The following is a 19,743-nucleotide window of genomic DNA, read 5'->3' as shown; positions in this document are numbered from 1 at the left end:
TCAGTCATTTATATCCTGCAATCACAGCTCTTGTAAGATGTATTTTAATTTAATATATATTTGTGTATAAGTTTGATCTGGCCACTCTGCTATAATAGGCAGATACAGATTCACCCCCTTAGACCACTTGGAGCACAGCACGTCTAATTGGATCAGCAGTGATAATCCAATCCTAAAACCATAATCTCACGCTGTCCGGTGGCCCCTCAGATTATGAAGTCTCAGCCCGGTCGAAGGGCTCTACTTGACATGATTTGTAAGATTAGGATCAATCGGTCATTAATCCTGAACCATTGGCAGACTCTGAACTCTGCGTTCAGAAGCACTTTGCAGAGGCAACAAGATGCTTTTCTGTGAAGTGGGAAGTCACAAGAACAGAAACCTCAGACTCAAAGCAAGCTTTCCAGGTTGCTCTCGATTAAGACCTATTTAAAAATCACACAACGCTGTCTTTGTGTGTCCGTGTACACAGGCTGGAATACAGACACGTGGACACAATGATGCACGACGGGGGAGCTGCATTCTCCTCCTCAAACACATTACATGCAGGCACAGTTTAAACACAATATGTGCCGCTAATGCACTTTTTAAAAATGTGCAACACTGTCATTCTGACCCACGTGAACCTGCGTGGAATGTTGTTAAATCTGCCGCTACGCCCGTGAATGATTGTACGATCATGACGAAGCACTTTCAGGCTGCTGTTCTGCACCAGCAGAGCCAGGAGGCGTTGGACAGAAGCTCGTCGGTCACATCACAGCTTTGCAACGCTTGCTTTTGGACAACCAACCGGCACAAGTAATCAAACCGTCATGTTTACTTGTGTCATGGAGGTCAGAGGCCACTGGCATCGCGCTTTCATCACTGCAACTTATTGTCAAAAAATAAGGAACCAAAGCTCCCCTTTTTCTTATTGTAGATGGATAAATAACATTTGGTATTTAGACTGCTGCTGTGCTGATTAAGCACAACGTGTTTGTTTTGGAGACACGATGAAGCCTCGAGATTACTTAGTGACTCAAGTGTCTGACAAGATGGGATGCATTGAACAAGACGAAACCCGACACGGCTATAACAACCAGCGCTGGAGGTGTGTGTGTGTGTGTGTGTTGTGGTATATTTGTACTTGTGTTTGTGTCCTCGGTCTATATTCTTTTTTTTTTTTAATGTGAACTTTAAAGGATTTCACAAAAGTGTGTATAGGGTTAAAGCAAACTGGTGATAAATAATAATAATAACAGCTGACAGATTTATAAAAAAGTTGCAATGTCCTTATTCTCTTACTCTCCTAGCCACGAATGCACCAACTGTCACCCGGTCTCACTTCTGCTTCTTTAGATCAAAGCTAACAAGCAACAGAAAGTGGAAACAGGATCTTCAGGGGAGGATTGGTAAAGAAGGAGATCTTTTAGAGACCTCTGCATGTGTGAAGTCCTCCATGGTCATGCAGAGATGCTCCTTTCCATGAGCAGATCTCCGTTGTTGGTGCTTCTCTGGAGACCAAAGCGGTGCCTCGTGATCTCATCTGTTAAACCCAAAGCAGGTGGTCCCATGTGTGGATGTGAGGTGAAGCATCCCCCTCTCCTCTTAAAGAGGAGCCAGGAGAGCCTCACATGTGAGTTACAGCTCCAGCTACAAAGAGACCAGCCTGTCAGGGAGAATACCTTCAATATTCATGGTTATTAAGATGTCAAAACACTTGGTTTCAGTGCGTTGAGATGCAGAGTGGCGCCTGAGGCCGGCTGTGAAAGCTCTTGGGCGCCCCCTGCAGGTGAAACCAAGTTGTATTTCAAAGGATGTAATGTTAAAGGCACAATCCGTGATTTCTTACGCAAACGCGTTGAGTTTATTTTTTAAACAAAAAGTTGCTTGTGCGTGTTGTGATTCCACTTTAACAAAACTGTCTGTTTATTGTTATGCACCTTCCACCGTGTCTAATTCCTTGAATGTGCAACGTACTTATGGCCAATAAATGAATCGAAGGACCATGGCAGGAAGGCCACGGAGGCAGGAGCCACTGAGAAGGAGGCAGGGCCATTGGGAAGGAGGCCAGGTCCAGGCCAGAGGCTGGAGGCAGGACCCAGGACCAGCTCCAGACACCTCCAGGTCCAATGGACCCTATGAGACGTGAAGTCACAACGACTCCGGGGAGGAAGCAGAGTTAATAAGGTGCAATGGAGAGATGTAAATTCATCCATAAGGAGAGAGAGAAGAGGAGATAGGTGCTCATTGTATCCTAAAACATCCCCCAGCAGCCTATAAGCCTATAGCAGCATATCAAGGGGCTGGACCAGGGCAAACCTGATTCAGCCCTAACTATAAGCACTATCAAACAGGAAAGTCTTAAGTCTATTCTTGAATGAGGTGACTGTGTCTGCCTCCCGGACTGAAAGTGGAAGCTGGTTCCATAAAAGAGGAGCTTGATAACTGAAGGCTCTGGCTCCCATCCTACTTTTTAGGACTCTAGGAACCACAAGTAGCCCCGCATTTAGTGAGCGCAGCTCTCTAGTGGGGCAATATGGTACTACAAGCTCCTTAAGATATGATGGTGCATCACCAATCAAGGCTTTGTAGGTGAGGAGAAGCATTTTAAATGTGATTCTTGATTTTACAGGGAGCCAGTGCAGAGCAGCTAATACAGGAGTCATGTGATCTCTTTTCTTAGTTTTTGTGAGTACACAAGCTGCAGCATTCTGGATCAACTGGAGGGACTTAAGAGACTTATTAGAGCAGCCTGATAATAAGGAGTGTAGTGGTCTATGGGTAATGGGTTGGTCCTGCTGGGTAATCATGACAGAACATCTTAACATGCACATGTTGTGTGTTTTCTATGTTGTTGCTGCACAACAATGCTGGGCATAACATGTGTGTGTCAGAAAGTGATGCAACACTGTCAGAACTGTCCACTTATGATAAGCTATTAGTTCTGGGTTTGGCCTTCACTGATAGGCCTCTAATACTATTGAACCACTAGGTGGCAGTGTTGTTGTAACAATACGGCCATTAGATTGACAATGACATGACCTCCTATTTAACTCAATGCATATGATTCACATGATTAATCACCATGACAACGATGAGTGTGGACACATTTAGCTATCTGACATCAGTTTTATTGTATTTTTCGAAGTAAAAAGATGTACAAACTAAGAATATGAGGGTGCGAAGAACATGTTGTGAAACTTGTTGTTAAATAGTTGCATGATACATTAAGGGGGATCCCGGGGGCCTAAAAGATAGTTGGTTTTTCCACGTCATCAGGTCACCATGACGTCACAGACTTGTGTATGCTTTTTGGGGCTGCAACTCGGCGCGTGAACAATGTCTTAACCCTCCTGCGTGCACGTGCACAGTGGGCAGCTCGGCGAGTCCAGGGTGTTGTCCCACGCCGCGCACGGTGACGTCATGGGGACAAAGGCAGAAAGAGAAAGCCGGTGTCTCGGTAGTGCGCCCCGTGGGGTTGGTCAATGAAACATCTGCCGAGGGTGGTGACCTTTGTGACCCCCCCCCCCCACACCAGCACCAGTACCCCCCCCCCCCCCCCCCCCACGGGGTTCCGAGCTCCAAGGAATAGAGAGTGATACTTGTAAAAGGCTTTATTGGACACACACACACACACACACACACACACACACGCCCCCCCCCCCTCCATGCCGGTGCGCGCGCAGCAGCAGCTGTCATTGGCTCGGAGCGGGTGCCCGCGCGCTGCACACAGACGTCCAGTTGAAGACAGCAGCTCTTGGCCATCTTGCATCAGGATGAGACGTTGATTAAAGAATATATATACAAATAAAAACGAGCCCGTAGGAGCACTTTATTATTTATGTGTTATTGTTTTGCGTAACCAGACGACGGTCGGTGACTCGGCGGTTACGAGCACGAGGCGAAACATCACGTCTGCCGCCGTGCGCGCGGAGAAGAACACCTCGAACGAGTTGTGGATTATTCGGAGGACGTCGTCCTGGAACCATGAGCTGGGGCTCCGAGCTGTGGGTGAGTGTCCCGGGCACCGCGACATGGAGCCGGTGTGGAAACTAACGGTTCTCAACGTGCGCGGCGTGAGCACGCGCAGCGGCGTCCCGTGTCTTAGCCGCCAACACGACGTGTTGCGGGTCGCTGTAGCGGCGAGCCGCCGCGAGGCTCGAGGCTCGAGGCTCGAGGCTCGAGGCATTGCGTTTGCGGTGTAACGGTATAGTTGGCACGGTGTGCGCGTGCCCGTGCGTGTGTTTGTGAGAGAAAATCTGAGCTCGTTCACCATCCATTTTAGTTCACAGTGGAGCGTTTCAAACCACGCTTTGCACACGCACACGCGCGCGCACACACACTCGCATTATAGCTGTTCATGCGGTGCCAAGTGTTTCAGGCTGTGTGTGTGTGTGTGTTTCTGCAGTGACACTTGCTTATTTATAATATTTTCTGGTGACTTTCATAAAGACGTGAAACAACGAGCACGTGAAGCGGCGCTGCGTGCGCCGCGCACAGTGCGTCGCTATGAGGAAATCTCTTATTTGTCTGTGCACGCGCAACAAGCTTCTGTTAAATACATATTTTTTATTTTCATATTTAATACAAGTTGAGGTTGAGGTGTACATTTAACATTGTATCATTTTTTTATTGTATACTTCAAACGGAAATGTCAGATATAGATCAGTAGATTTGACCACGTGACCTATCAGTAACTCAGAGGGACCGTATATATTATGGGATGTGGGTCTTTGCAACAATAGGAAGACAGAGGAGAAGCCCACTGACCTTCCTGCAATAAATGCCTGTGTGATGATGTCACTCTTTTACTGAAATTCACTTTCATAAGGATTGCTTCACTCCCCCCCCCCACGTGTTTCAGTGGGCGAAGCAGTTTTTTTGGGGAACATTCGTCATGATGAGGAGTGTGTTTACGACTCCATAATAAGCGGCTGTCGAGAGAGGAATTCCTGTTGTTTAGTTTGTTGTGGAAGTCCTTCTGCGTGTGCGTGTGTGTGTGTGTCTGCGTGTGTGTGTGCATGTGTGTGTGCATGTGTGTGTGAGTGTAACGCCAGCATGTTCCTACATGGAGTTTGCATTTGAAGCCTTAAAGGTCTGAACATCATAATAATCACAATGCTGCAGCGTGGAGCACTCTTCCCCCCCCCCCCCCCCCCCCCCCCCCCCCCCCCCCCCCCCCCGCAGTCTAATGTCAATATTATGGGCTGGCCCCTTTTTTTTGTCAAAAGGGGGCCTTGAGATAGTTAAGTCATGGATGTCCCTTCCTTTCTAAGAAAGGAAACAAGAAGGAGGGGGAGGCACTCCTCTTAAATTCTCCAGTAATTTACCTGCTCCAGAGTTCACAGAGAAACACAAGTGCTCCACATTCTTGTGTTTCTTGCCCCTCCAGGGACGCCGGTGCATTTAGACTTTACTCCTGCAGAACCTCAGCGCTGCACAGGTAGTCATGCACAGCGGGACCGCAGCCTGGAGACGTTCTGCAGGCTTTCATGTCTGGAAAACATTTCAACGGAGTGTCGTAGAGAATGTATTGCAACCAGATGCTGTGCTTTCTTTCTCCCTCAGCGGGCTGAATGGTATCCAGACACTTGTTCCTTTAATCTCAGGGTGCAGCGATCCTCTACTGTTGGTACTGGAGGATTCACACCGCTGATACTTCTATTAAAACGTACGATAACGCACCCGCGCTGTTATTCTGAGAAGGATGTTGTGCAGTTATTTGTGGGGCTTCAACTCGCTACTCTGACTTCAAAGTCTTCTTTTGTGCAACTGGTTGCCAAAAGAAAAGAAAAGAAAAAAATACGTGTGGAAAGTTTTAGTTACAGTTACATATGCGATGTTGCAACATGTCAGATGAAGAAGGGCACCGTGCACGCCTTGTGTCGCGCTCCTCGCTGTGAACAGGAAGCTAGAGGATATTTCAGGAAGTGAGGTCACAGCCGCTCACCAACACGGCTGTCATGCAACGAGGCCTTCGAAAGTGATATATATCAATATATCAATATATATATATTGATATATATAAATATATTTATATATACATATATAAATATATATACAAATAAAGAAAAAAAAAAATATATTTATATATACATATATAAATATATAATATATATATTCATATATACATATATATATATATATATATATATACAAATAAAGAAGAAAAAAATATATATATTTATATATCTATGTGTATATATATATATATATATATATATATATATACATAGATATATAAATATATATATTTATGTGTGTATGTATATATATATATATATACATGCCCCTCACTGGTTGACAGACAGGCGTGGGGCTGAGACTTTGTTTCAGCAGAGACGTGTTGTCAAGGTTACGGCTGGATTCGGGCTGTTGTTTGAAACTCTGTCCAACATGCCCGAATGCCTTTGGTGCAACATCACAGCCCTGATTACAGTCTTCCACCTAAAGACAGACTCTGGGAAATGCCACGACATTTATGACCAGCACTGTTTTTTGAAAAAAACAAAAAAAAACGTAGTTAGCACGAGGAAGACGCTACAGAGGAGGCTTCGGCTGCAGATGAGGCTTCGGCTGCAGATGAGGCTTCGGCTACAGATGAGGCTTCGGCTACAGATGAGGCTTCGGCTACAGAGGAGGCTTCGGCTGCAGAGGAGGCTTCGGCTACAGATGAGGCTTCGGCTGCAGAGGAGGCTTCGGCTACAGAGGAGGCTTCGGCTACAGAGGAGGCTTCGGCTACAGAGGAGGCTTCGGCTACAGATGAGGCTTCGGCTACAGATGAGGCTTCGGCTACAGAGGCTTCGGCTACAGATGAGGCTTCGGCTACAGATGAGGCTTCGGCTGCAGAGGAGGCTTCGGCTACAGATGAGGCTTCGGCTACAGATGAGGCTTCGGCTGCAGAGGAGGCTTCGGCTACAGAGGAGGCTTCGGCTGCAGATGAGGCTTCGGCTGCAGAGGCTTCGGCTACAGATGAGGCTTCGGCTACAGATGAGGCTTCGGCTACAGATGAGGCTTCGGCTGCAGAGGAGGCTTCGGCTACAGATGAGGCTTCGGCTGCAGAGGAGGCTTCGGCTACAGAGGAGGCTTCGGCTGCAGAGGAGGCTTCGGCTACAGAGGCTTCGGCTACAGAGGAGGCTTCGGCTGCAGAGGAGGCTTCGGCTGCAGATGAGGCTTCGGCTACAGATGAGGCTTCGGCTGCAGAGGAGGCTTCGGCTACAGAGGAGGCTTCGGCTGCAGATGAGGCTTCGGCTACAGAGGAGGCTTCGGCTACAGAGGAGGCTTCGGCTACAGAGGAGGCTTCGGCTACAGATGAGGCTTCAGCTGCAGCACTTGCGTGTCCATCTTCCTCCGACCTGCAGACCCCCGGGGGCATTATGGCTTGCTGGGTTCCATCCAGTCTGCCCCGCTACGGAAAGACGGACAAAAGGTTCTTCTAAAAAAAAAGGGTTGTCCGAGAGTGACTTGAAGGGCTCATCGTCACGTGCACGCTTCTGAACAAGCACAACCCAGGAAGGAGGAAGTCAAATGTGGTGAAGCATGTGACATGTTTCCCAGCGGAACAAGACAAATGATAATTCATGAGGGGCTAATCTTTACATTATGTTTCACATCATTTAGCTGTCGCTTTTATCCAAAGCGACTTACGACAATACGTCTCCAGCTAACAATAGAGGAGCTTTAAATAACCAATTCTAAATCCAGTTAGTCGCGCTCGTGTTGTACAGAGTTCCACGAAGGGGAGGCCGCAACGTCTCGGAGGTATTTTCCTCTCGGGGCTCGGGTGTCACGGCCAGAACTGGATCAAGCAGACACACACACACAGACACACACACACACACACACACAAACAGACCCAATACCGTCAGTACAGTAGCTTAAAGTGAACAAGTGAAATCTCTCCGGCCTCAAACAAAGCACCTTCTCACTATGACACACATCGACTGTTTCACTTCTCTGGTGCGGTTCAACTGGACAAAGCAAACTGCTCTCACGGTGCAGGACCTCAGAGCGCCGCGTCCCGCGAGGCGACATGGACAAGGTGGGAACTCTGCTGAGGGAGCAGCAGCTCAAGGTGAGTTGGACACGGGGTCCTCAGCCTGAACCTCGCTTGTAGTTTGTCTGGTGTTTGTCATTGTCGGCACGCTCCCATAACGTGGTCTGGAGACGCCTCCCGAACGCCACTTGTTTTCTGCTGTGTCGTTAAGTGGTGCTCCGGACTCAAGAAGTTCAATCAAAACCTCATGGTCTTGTTTGTGTGTGTGTGTGTGTGTGGGGGGGGGGGGCCCCCCTGCCGTTCACTTGACATTCAAAGCACTTCCAGGGCTGAAACCTGAGCTAGTTTGTTTCCTTCTGTCATGGTGCTGAAGTCAGAGTAGGGAAGGGGGGGGGGGGTGAAAGACATCCCCCCCCCCATTCAATCTTATACTCATCGCCCCCCCACCTGCTGACTCAGTGGTACTTTCTTTTGAAGCGCCACGACAGTAAAACAGTGATGAATGGATCCACATCTGAGCGGCTGGGCTCAGACTGCACCGTGGTGGTGGTGGTGGTGGTGGTGGGGGGGGGGGGGGGAGCTACTCAAACGCAGCAGGTTCACGCCCACATTTGTAAGCCGTGCAGATGTTGTGTGCGAGCCCGTATCCTCACAGACCACCTGAGGCCTCGATCCAGAACCCACTGAACCAGGTGAGGTTCTCAAGTCTTTAAGTACTAACCAGCGCAGTCCGTCGTGGCTCTCAGTATCCTCTGACATTTGAGCTTACATGATCTTTATCTCAGTTTTATCTTCTTTATCTTTGGTCTGTTGGTGGATTTGAGGACATTGCTCACCAAATGTTACCCCCCCCCCCCCCCAAAAAGAGTGTCGTCACCTCGTCCGTGAGGAGGTGACTCAACCTTCCTGTCGCAGCCTCTAATCTGCTGCTGGCCTCAGCCCATAATAATGCACTTCATTTATATAGCGCTTTTCGTGGTACTCAAAGACACTTGGTTACATAACATAATTATAACATCCTAAAAGCTAAAAAAAAATTAGAATAACTAAAATTACAGGTAAAACAAATAGGGACTTCGTCAGTTGCTCGGAAACCCCAATAAATAAAAATAATAAGAACATAGAGCAAGCAACAGATGTTTGCTGCAGCATGCTTGCAGACACACACACACACACACACACACACACACACACACACACACACAGCATGTTTGCGTGGTAAAGATGCCGGTGTACATTCGTACTCTGACGTCAGGGGGACGTTTCGGCCCACCTGCTCGGCACCGCGTTGAACCTGTTCCTCATCTTCTGAGGACAACTGGCTGCTTTTCACTCATTTCTCGCTCGTTGCTCGACAACACGTCCATCTTTGCGGCCCCCTCCCTCTCTTTCTCGCCTCTCGTCACGTTTCCTCATTTTGCTCCATTTTAGTTGTCGCCTGCTTCCCTTCTCTCTGCTTTCATCACGGCGACTCACTCGCTTCCCCCTTCGCCGGCCTGTTGAGTGACGGGTGTTAATGGACACGTCGTCCTCTCCGTTGGGGGCATTGAGCTCCCCTTGTTGTGGCTACTGGGCGGCTGGAGGAGGAAGCTTCCCGGACACGACGGCGCATCATTGCATTGCGGTCGATTCTGCAGGAAAGCGTTGTTTTTTTTTGTTGCTTTCTTCATTTCAAACGTATTCATAATGAAGACATTTATTAATGTAGATGATGCCAGACAGAGAGGGTTTTGATTGTATTAGTACAACGGTCTTGTCGGTAGATGGCATTTTTAAATGATATCCATCACTTCCTTTAGTGAGTTTCTGGCTTCACTCGTGTCTCTGTTACCTCCACGGTGAAGAAGTGGGAGAAGAAGAAGAAGAAGGAGAAGACAAAGAAGATGAAGAAGACGAAGAAGGAGAAGAAGACGAAGACGAAGAAGAAGAAGACGACGAAGAAGAAGAAGATGAAGACGAAGAAGAAGAAGACGAAGAAGAAGGAGAATACAAAGAAGAAGAAGGAGAAGACGAAGACGAAGAAGAAGACGAAGAAGAAGGAGAATACAAAGAAGAAGAAGGAGAAGACGAAGAAGAAGAAGACGACGAAGAAGACGAAGAAGAAGGAGAATACAAAGAAGAAGAAGGAGAAGAAGACGAAGACGAAGAAGAAGAAGACGACGACGAAGAAGAAGAAGACGAAGAAGAAGGAGAAGACGAAGAAGAAGAAGAAGAAGGAGAAGACGAAGAAGAAGGAGAAGATGAAGAAGAAGAAGGAGAAGTGGGTGCAGCTGCATACGAGACATCTTTCCAAGATGAGTTTCCTGCTCGCCTCTTAAGTGCCCATCTTTACTCACATCCTGAGACGAGGCGTGTCAAAGTGCTGCGACGCCACTCAGACCGCCGGAAAGACGGAAAAACACACGCAGAGAGATTTCAGCTCATCTGGCGAAAGTATTTCTGTACAACACGCATGCAAATATAGGATTGTGAATATTCTCATGGTTGTTGACTGGTGAAAGTCATCCGGTAGAATAACAGCAGCCGAGGAGCTCAAAGACAATACAGGAGTTGTTTTATTATTCTACATGATGAAAGAGTCCTGAGAGCCTTTGAGTGAGTCGGCGTTAATTTGCACCTCCGGTTCCCTTTGCATTCATTTTTATTTTACTTTTTCAAGGTGGTCTTGGTTCTATGCCTGAAATGTGGTTAGTGGATATCTAACGTTAACCAACACGAGTCCTCAGTTGTGGCCGTGTGAAGGGATGGAGCCGTTAGCCGTTAGCATTAGCTAGAGTTATGTAATGAGAAAAAAAAGAAAGCCACTGCAAGAAACAGGAGTGATATATATATATATATATATATATGTATATATATATGTATATATATATGTATATATATATATATATATATATATATGTATATATATATGTATATATATATGTATATATATATATGTATATGTATATATGTGTATATATATATATGTATATATATATGTATATATATATATGTATATGTATATATGTGTATATATATATATGTATATGTGTATATGTATATATGTGTATATATATATGTATATGTGTATATGTATATATGTGTATATATATATATATATATATATATATATATATGTATATGTGTATATGTATATATATGTATATATGTGTATATATATATATATGTATATGTGTATATGTATATATATGTGTATATATGTGTATATATATATATGTATATGTATATATGTGTATATATATATATATGTGTATATATATATATATATATATATATATATATATGTGTATATGTATATATATATATATATGACACCGGCAGTAAAAAAGGAAGATCTATTTATGAGCGGAAACCGTGTCTAAGTGTTAAATCACATGACACGTGTTCGATTTCTCGTTTACAACCACTGATGACACGCTGCCGCTTGTTGTTTGTTTGTGTGTGTGTTTGTGTGTTTGTGTGTTGTTCTTTCCCGCTCGAGGTCCACGGCGACAGGAAGTACAGTCATCATAAAAACAAGTTGTGTTTTGACGATTCTGTGCAAGAGAACATAGTTATTATGTTCATAACGTGTCATGGCGGCACACGGCTTCACCTGAAGCACCTGCAGTATGTGGACTACTATCTGAGGGGGGGGGGGACATGTAGTAAACACACATGTAGTAAACACACACGAAGTAAACACACACACATGTAATAAACACACATGTAGTAAACACACATGTAGTAAACACACACACATGTAATAAACACACATGAAGTAAACACACACATGTATTAAACACACAAGTAGTAAACACACATGTAGTAAACACACACATGTAATAAACACACATGTAGTAAACACACACATGTAATAAACACACATGTAGTAAACACACATGAAGTAAACACACACATGTAATAAACACACATGTAATAAACACACATGAAGTAAACACAAACACACATGTAATAAACACACATGTAATAAACACACATGAAGTAAACACACACACACATGTAATAAACACACATGTAATAAACACACATGAAGTAAACACACACACATGTAATAAACACACATGAAGTAAACACACACATGTAATAAACACACATGTAGTAAACACACATGAAGTAAACACACACATGTAATAAACACACATGTAATAAACACACATGAAGTAAACACAAACACACATGTAATAAACACACATGAAGTAAACACACACACACATGTAATAAACACACATGTAATAAACACACATGAAGTAAACACACACACACATGTAATAAACACACATGTAATAAACACACATGAAGTAAACACACATGAAGTAAACACACACACATGTAGTAAACACACATGTAGTAAACACACATGTAGTAAACACACACATGTAATAAACACACATGTAGTAAACACACACATGTAATAAACACACATGTAATAAACACACATGAAGTAAACACAAACACACATGTAATAAACACACATGAAGTAAACACACACACACATGTAATAAACACACATGTAATAAACACACATGAAGTAAACACACACACACATGTAATAAACACACATGTAATAAACACACATGAAGTAAACACACATGAAGTAAACACACACACATGTAGTAAACACACATGTAGTAAACACACATGTAGTAAACACACACATGTAATAAACACACATGAAGTAAACACACACACATGTAGTAAACACACATGTAGTAAACACACATGTAGTAAACACACACATGTAATAAACACACATGTAGTAAACACACACATGTAATAAACACACATGTAATAAACACACATGAAGTAAACACACACACACATGTAATAAACACACATGAAGTAAACACATACACATGTAATAAACACACATGTAGTAAACACACATGTAGTAAACACAAGTAAACACACATGCAGTAAACACACATGTAATAAACACACATGTAGTAAACACACATGTAGTAAACACACATTAAGAAAACACACATGTAGTAAACACAGATGTAGTAAACACACATGAAGTAAACACACATGCAGTAAACACACAAGTAAACACACATGCAGTAAACACACATGTAATAAACACACATGTAGTAAACACACATGTAGTAAACACACATGTATTAAACACAGATGTAGTAAACACACATGTAGTAAACACAGATGTAGTAAACACACATGTAGTAAACACAGATGTAGTAAACACACATGTAGTAAATGCACAAGAAGTAAACACACATGTAGTAAACACACATGTTGTGTTACATGCAGTCTTAATTAAACACACATGTAGTAAACACACATGTAGTAAACACACATGTAGTAAACACACATGTAGTAAATGCACAAGAAGTAAACACACATGTAGTAAACACACATGTTGTGTTACATGCAGTCTTAATTAAACACACATGTAGTAAACACACATGTAGTAAACACACATGTAGTAAACACACATGTAGTAAATGCACAAGAAGTAAACACACATGTAGTAAACACACATGTTGTGTTACATGCAGTCTTAATTAAACACACATGTAGTAAACACACATGTAGTAAACACACATGTAGTAAACACACATGTAGTAAATGCACAAGAAGTAAACACACATGTAGTAAACACAGATGTAGTAAACACACATGTTGTGTTACATGCAGTCTTAATTAAACACACATGTAGTAAACACACATGTTGTGTTACATGCAGTCTTAAGTAAACACATGCATGCAAACACAACAAAGGGGATTGAGGTTATCTACATATATATTATTATATTATTGTGACCGGCCTACTGTGTTACAATGTAAATATCATTTATTTGTACAGTCGATACTTGAAACGATGAATTAAAACAGATCCCTTAGAGACGTGTTTTTAAAGAATTAAAAAGTTTTACAGTTTTATTTTATTATTCACACATCACACATTTGCTTCAAGGGGCTTTCCCATCTGTCGGAGACCTTTGATTCAGATAAGGAACGACTCTGAACTGCAGGTTCTTATCCACACACATGGATCACTGGACACCACGGCAGATAACATCGGGTCAGATCCAGTTCTCCATCCACGGCCCTTTGGTGCTTCCATATATAAATATATATATTTTCCATATGAAGCCCCAACAGACGGCCTCTCAGACACGTGGATAAAGTGTCACTGCGACGGTTCCCCACATTAAATTCAACGTTTAATTCCTGCAGAATGCGTTACGTAAGATCTAAAGAGCCTTATCCTGCACCATGAAGAAACACAGCTCACCAAGAACAATGGCCAACGTGTGTGTGCTGGCCCAGCGGGGTTAATCCACCGGACGGCGGCGGCCTCCCATTGGCTCGTTAGGGAGGTGAGAGGGAGGTGTAGTAATCAGATTAACTGCCACGTCATTTAATCCTGCGTTGCCTGTCAGCCCCACGTCGTTCCTTCTCATTATTACACCTTTTTGCTCTGTGTTCGTGAGCACGTTCTTGGATCATAAGGATGCTATGACGCGTCGTACCTGCAGGACCTGACACCCACCGAACTGGGACGTGTCGTACCTGCAGGACCTGACACCCACCGAACTGCGACGTGTCGTACCTGCAGGACCTGACACCCACCGAACTGAGACGTGTCGTACCTGCAGGACCTGACACCCACCGAACTGGGACGCGTCGTACCTGCAGGACCTGACACCCACTGAACTGGGACGCGTCGTACCTGCAGGACCTGACACCCACTGAACTGGGACGCGTCGTACCTGCAGGACCTGACACCCACCGAACTGCGACGTGTCGTACCTGCAGGACCTGACACCCACCGAACTGGGACGCGTCGTACCTGCAGGACCTGACACCCACCGAACTGCTCGTTGGATTAACTCAATTCTACTTTGTTGTTGGTGAACATCGACACGATGTTGCGCCGCAGAAGCGAGTTCTTCGTTTTCCTGGACAGCGTCCGCTCCGCGAGGTGGGACGCGGAGGAGCGGGAGGAGGCCGCGCTCAGCCCGTGCGAGGAGTACCTGCAGGTGCTGCTGCAGATGAAGACGACGAGCGACGTGAGTTGACTCCGCGGATGAGTTGACTCGCCCGTTTCCGGTGACTCGCTGCGGCGCATGACATTTCCTGTCGCCACGGTTTCTAATTGAGTCGAGTAGCGGCGACTCGTATGCGGAACTGTGGAGGGGTTGAGTAACACCGGGGGGGAGGGACGGTGGGGGGGAAGACATGTTTTATGGACACAGCGGCATGGCGCACGTGTGCGTATACGACCCCTTTCAGACCGTACGTTGGTTCTATAAATACACCGGCGTGGTATGCAAACAGGAGCTCATACACATAAGGCCACCGCCGCCACACACAGCTGCTCTGATGCGGAGCAGGACGGCGGCCGCGTGTGCATGTGAGTGTGCGTGTGCGTGTGCATGTGAGTGTGCACGTGAGTGTGTTCATCGTACGTAAGATATATATCACCCGACGTTTAATAACCCAAAGAGAAGGGGCAGCTATTGGGTGTAGTCAAGCACGTGACCATCGGTCCTGGTTTACGTGTGAGGCCACTGTCCGGGGGGGAGGGGGGGGGGTCACACCGGGCTATGGAGGCATTGTTCCGCCCCGCTCTTCTAGCACAAAGCGCGGTGTGTGTGTTTTTGAGGGTTTGGCATCTCCTGCAAATAACAGCTCTTTGCTGCTCGCCGCCCACGGTGGAGAGTCATCTCTGGCTCTGCTCTGGTCAGTAAGAAGTCCTGGGGGGAGGGGGAAGGGGGGGGGGGGGGGGGGTTGGATAATTACTGTAACAACTCAAGAGTAAAGGGCATTTTCTGCAGCTTTGCTTCATTCGATGAGGCAGGGTTAGTTGTTCTGGCTCTTGGCACCAGTTCTCCTCCTCATTCCTCGTGTCGGTCTCTCTGCACACGGGTTCTATGAGTCAACCACCTTCTCTCTTTTTACTGACACTAAATATAGACACATGGGTGTCACACAATCAGTACTCGCAGTACAAACCGCCTTTTATCTCCAATCTCAAGCAGTGCATGCATATGGACTCTTATGGCTCTTTAGTGGGACATCGAGGTCTTTGGGGTTTAGATGCTCCGGGTCCGGGACACGACTCCGGTCCTCTTTTGCTCCACCGCAAACAAGAAGAAGGAGAAGGAGGCGAAAGCATCGGCAGGCCGGTCGTGCCATTGTCCCTCCAGCAGAACGTCTTCCCCCTCCTCCTCTGACAGGAAGCCTGCTTCTCTGGGTTTCCTGTCAGAAGTCGACGGCATCGATACCGCCGACACGGTCTGGAGGCTGGAGGCCAAGTTTAACACCTTTGAAACTTAGTTGTCAGAGCTTTTAAACCAAGTTTTGGAACGATACGTTACATTTATTTTGTTTTTTTAAGTCCCTGCAGGAATTAAATCACAGATCCAACAAAACGTTGCACACTGGTTTAAAAATTCTTTTTTTGATTTTAAATGCTTGGGTTAACAGTTATAATAAGCTGATTAATGGATTCATGTAAGTAAAGCCACTAAGTTGCATTAATTATATGTCAGTTGATACATCAGCAACTAATCAGGCTGTTAAATCCTCCATCATGACATCATCTGAAATCTGTACGCTTCCACACATTAAATTAATGAGAGAATTCTGATTTTATAAATTACGACATTTCTCGTTACATTAAATACGTTCGGTATCTTTCGGGGGGACAGATGTGTTTTATACTTCTAACACCATGCATGTATTAGACTCCCTTTCCCGTCTCCATCTTGTGTTTTTAATGGCGCATTGATCTCCCCGGTGACCACCGGAGCCGCACGCCGCCCTCTGCAGAGGTGGCGTGGCTGGAGCAGGAAGTGGCGTGGCTGGAGCAGGAAGTGGCGAGGCTGGAGCAGGAAGTGGCACCGGCAGCGTCTCTTCGGAGCCCCTGTTATCACGACCTCACTTCCCGAACGCTCGGCCCCGTGATCTCGTTATCTTTTCCTGAAACGGAGACGACCATCTTGTTTTTACTGTTTTCTGCTTTCATTGTGGCATTCGGGGTCAAAGGTCAGCAGGGTTTTTTTTTATTTCTGATTAATGAACACGTACAGAGAGTTCATAAATAGTTTCAAAGTAAAAGGCATGAAAATCCAGTTGTTTTTAGATCTCAACATCTGTAGAGGTTACATTTGATTTGTTGTTGTTGTTGTTGTTACTTCTATAGGACATATAATATGAGTGTATTTGTGCTCGGCTCTGTTTACGTCAAGTAGAGAGGAAAGAATGCAGGTAGCTAAATAATGTGCTTTAGTCCAGATTTACCCCATTAAACTGGGTTCAGGAGGCCGATCCCTGAACAGGCGTGTTTGTTTTCACACAACATATATTTAGTCCTCCTTTGTTCTCCGTTTGAACCTGTTTCCCATTTCCTGGATGATAAAAAAAAACAATATTTAGCCGCGCTGTTCCATTTATTTGCTTTCATGTACTGGCGCAATAGTACATGCGTCCCAGCGAGATGGGATTGTGTCCTAAAAAAAACAAGCAAGAGTGGGGGCCGGTTGGTTTCCTGAAGGGATCCCCCCCCCCCTCTCCCCCCCCTGCAGGAACGAGGTCAGGTGTCAGAGGCCGCAGATGACAGAGTTATTAGTCTTGAAGCGTTTTGTGTTTACAAAAACTTCCCCTGAATATGAGTCTCGTAGCTGTTCACGAAGCATGTGACCGGAGGAACTGGGAGTTTTTAAAAGCTTTTTAAATTCATCTTTTCATGCTGAAAGTAGGGAGATGATTCCTCTTGGTTTGTGAAACGGCCCGTTTGTGTTCATAGTTGAGATCGGAAGCCAGATATGCAGCTAATAATGGCAAAAACAAAGCATGTGACTTGATCTTTATTTCATTCTTTGGTTTAAGAAATGTTCTTTCATAAGGTTACTGTTAATTTGTCCGTCTCCAGTCTCGGAGATAGTGAACATATATGTCTACAAAACACACATGCAAACATCAACACCGTCACAGAAGAAGTAGAACCTTAAAGTAGAACCTTAAAGTAGAACCTTAAAGTAGAACCTTAAAGAGCACGTCGGATCTGCTCTCCGTTGCTGAATCGTAGATATTTTACAAGTTTTAATGGGGTCTGAGACTCCTTCACATCTTTGATGCCCCACTCGGATCCATAATTTATTAAGCTGCTCTTTCTCTTAGAGCTGGAGAATTGCTTTGCTCTGTTTTTTTTTCTCCCCCCCCCCCCCCCCCCCCCCCGTCAGATATTAGCAAAGGTTCACGAGCTCGGAGTGACCCATCCGGTTGCCGATAATCCCCTTTTTATTTTGTGAAACATTTTATGATATTTTAAATATGGTAAAGTTAGGAGTTTATGAGGTCCCAGCTGTAGGAGGATAATCCCCCCTCCCTTTTTAAAATGAATCCCCTCCCCATGTAATCCTGCCTCTCCTGACATTACTCCCCGCCCCCCCTCACCCATCCCACTTACTCCACCGTACGCCTGATGGAGCATCAGATCCAGAGAGGGAGCCAGTGCATCGGCTCCTCTCCTGCTCTCCGGGGTTGTTCTCTGGAATTACCTGCTCCGACTGTGCAGTCGTCTTTGTTGTTGCGTGGTGGTCGTGGTGGGGGGGCGGTGGGGGGGTCAGCGGATTCGTTCCAAAACCCTGGACACTAATACCTTGGAAACGGTCTCGTGGATGCCTTCTCTGACCTAACCCTCAGCCTTTTGTCGTGCTGCCTCAGAGGGTGAGAGGAGGGGGTGGGGGGGGGGGAGGAGGAGGCGCACGTTTGATGGACATTTTCTGGATTTGGATATTTCAAAAAGGGGACACATTCCACACGGAGACACGCTGGATAAGATGTTGCCGCTGCAAAAAAGGGTAATCGGAGTTATGTGTGTGGTGGAGAGTGTGTGTGTGTGTGTGGGGGGGGGGGGGGGGGGGGGGGGGGGGGGGGGGGGGGGAGTGTGTGTGTGTGGGGGGGTGATGTGCATGATGTGGCTGCAGTGAAGTGTGTGCCGATTGTCGGCTGTTTTCTTTCCAGGGATGTTTGGTGCCCACGAGTGATGATGAAATAATGCTTGTTTGGTGACTTTAATTGGCGCTAAAAGGGGGAAGGGAGCTTGTAAAGAGGCGTCCAGAGGGAGGAAGACCACGAGGGGCCGAGGGGTCTCCTCGTTATTTCACTTAAAATGTCCCATTGTTTGGCTTTTATCTTGCCGTTCTCCCGTTGAGTGGCTTGCTGTTGAGTGATTGCTCATTGAAACGGCCCCTAACAATGCAGACAGGACAGCCCCCCCCCCCCCCCCCCCCCCCCCCCCCCCCCCCCCCCCAATTCAAAGTCCTCTCTATTGTTGTCCCTGAGTGCTTCAATTGGGAGCCCTTAAATTTGAGAACGCTGCTTCAAAAAGGTCCTTGATACTACAGAGCTACTACAGAGCTACTACAGAGCTACTACAGAGCTACTACAGAGCTACTACATAGCTACTACAGAGCTACTACAGAGCTACTACAGAGCTACAATATAGCTACTACAGAGCTACTACAGAGCTACTACATAGCTACTACAGAGCTACTACATAGCTACTACAGAGCTACTGCAGAGCTACTACAGAGCTACTACACAGCTACTGCAGAGCTACTACAGAGCTACTACACAGCTACTGCAGAGCTACTGCAGAGCTACTACAGAGCTACTACAGAGATACTACATAGCTACTACAGAGCTACTACAGAGCTACTGCAGAGCTACTACAGAGCTACTACAGAGCTACTACAGAGCTACTACAGAGCTACTACACAGCTACTGCA

General features: G+C 45.6%; 1 protein-coding gene across 3 annotated transcripts in view; it reads left to right on the top strand.

The window, feature by feature from the left end:
• The first annotated feature begins 3,685 nt into the window (after positions 1-3,685).
• LOC117740991 (formin-binding protein 1) overlaps positions 3,686-19,743 on the top strand; it is a 58,714-nt gene continuing 42,656 nt past the window's right edge. For 2 of the 3 annotated variants that reach the window (XM_034547717.1, XM_034547714.1), the window contains exon 1: positions 3,686-3,993. In XM_034547717.1, the coding sequence (XP_034403608.1) occupies positions 3,970-3,993 (24 nt within the window). In that variant the 5' untranslated portion in view covers positions 3,686-3,969. Of the gene's footprint in view, positions 3,994-7,823; positions 8,057-19,743 lie in introns of those variants that run through there. The other variant, XM_034547712.1, reaches the window with a different exon arrangement.

Source organism: Cyclopterus lumpus, chromosome 12 (genome assembly GCF_009769545.1).
Source record: "Cyclopterus lumpus isolate fCycLum1 chromosome 12, fCycLum1.pri, whole genome shotgun sequence".
NCBI lineage: Eukaryota > Metazoa > Chordata > Actinopteri > Perciformes > Cyclopteridae > Cyclopterus > Cyclopterus lumpus.
This window is presented reverse-complemented; position numbering and strand designations above follow the sequence as displayed.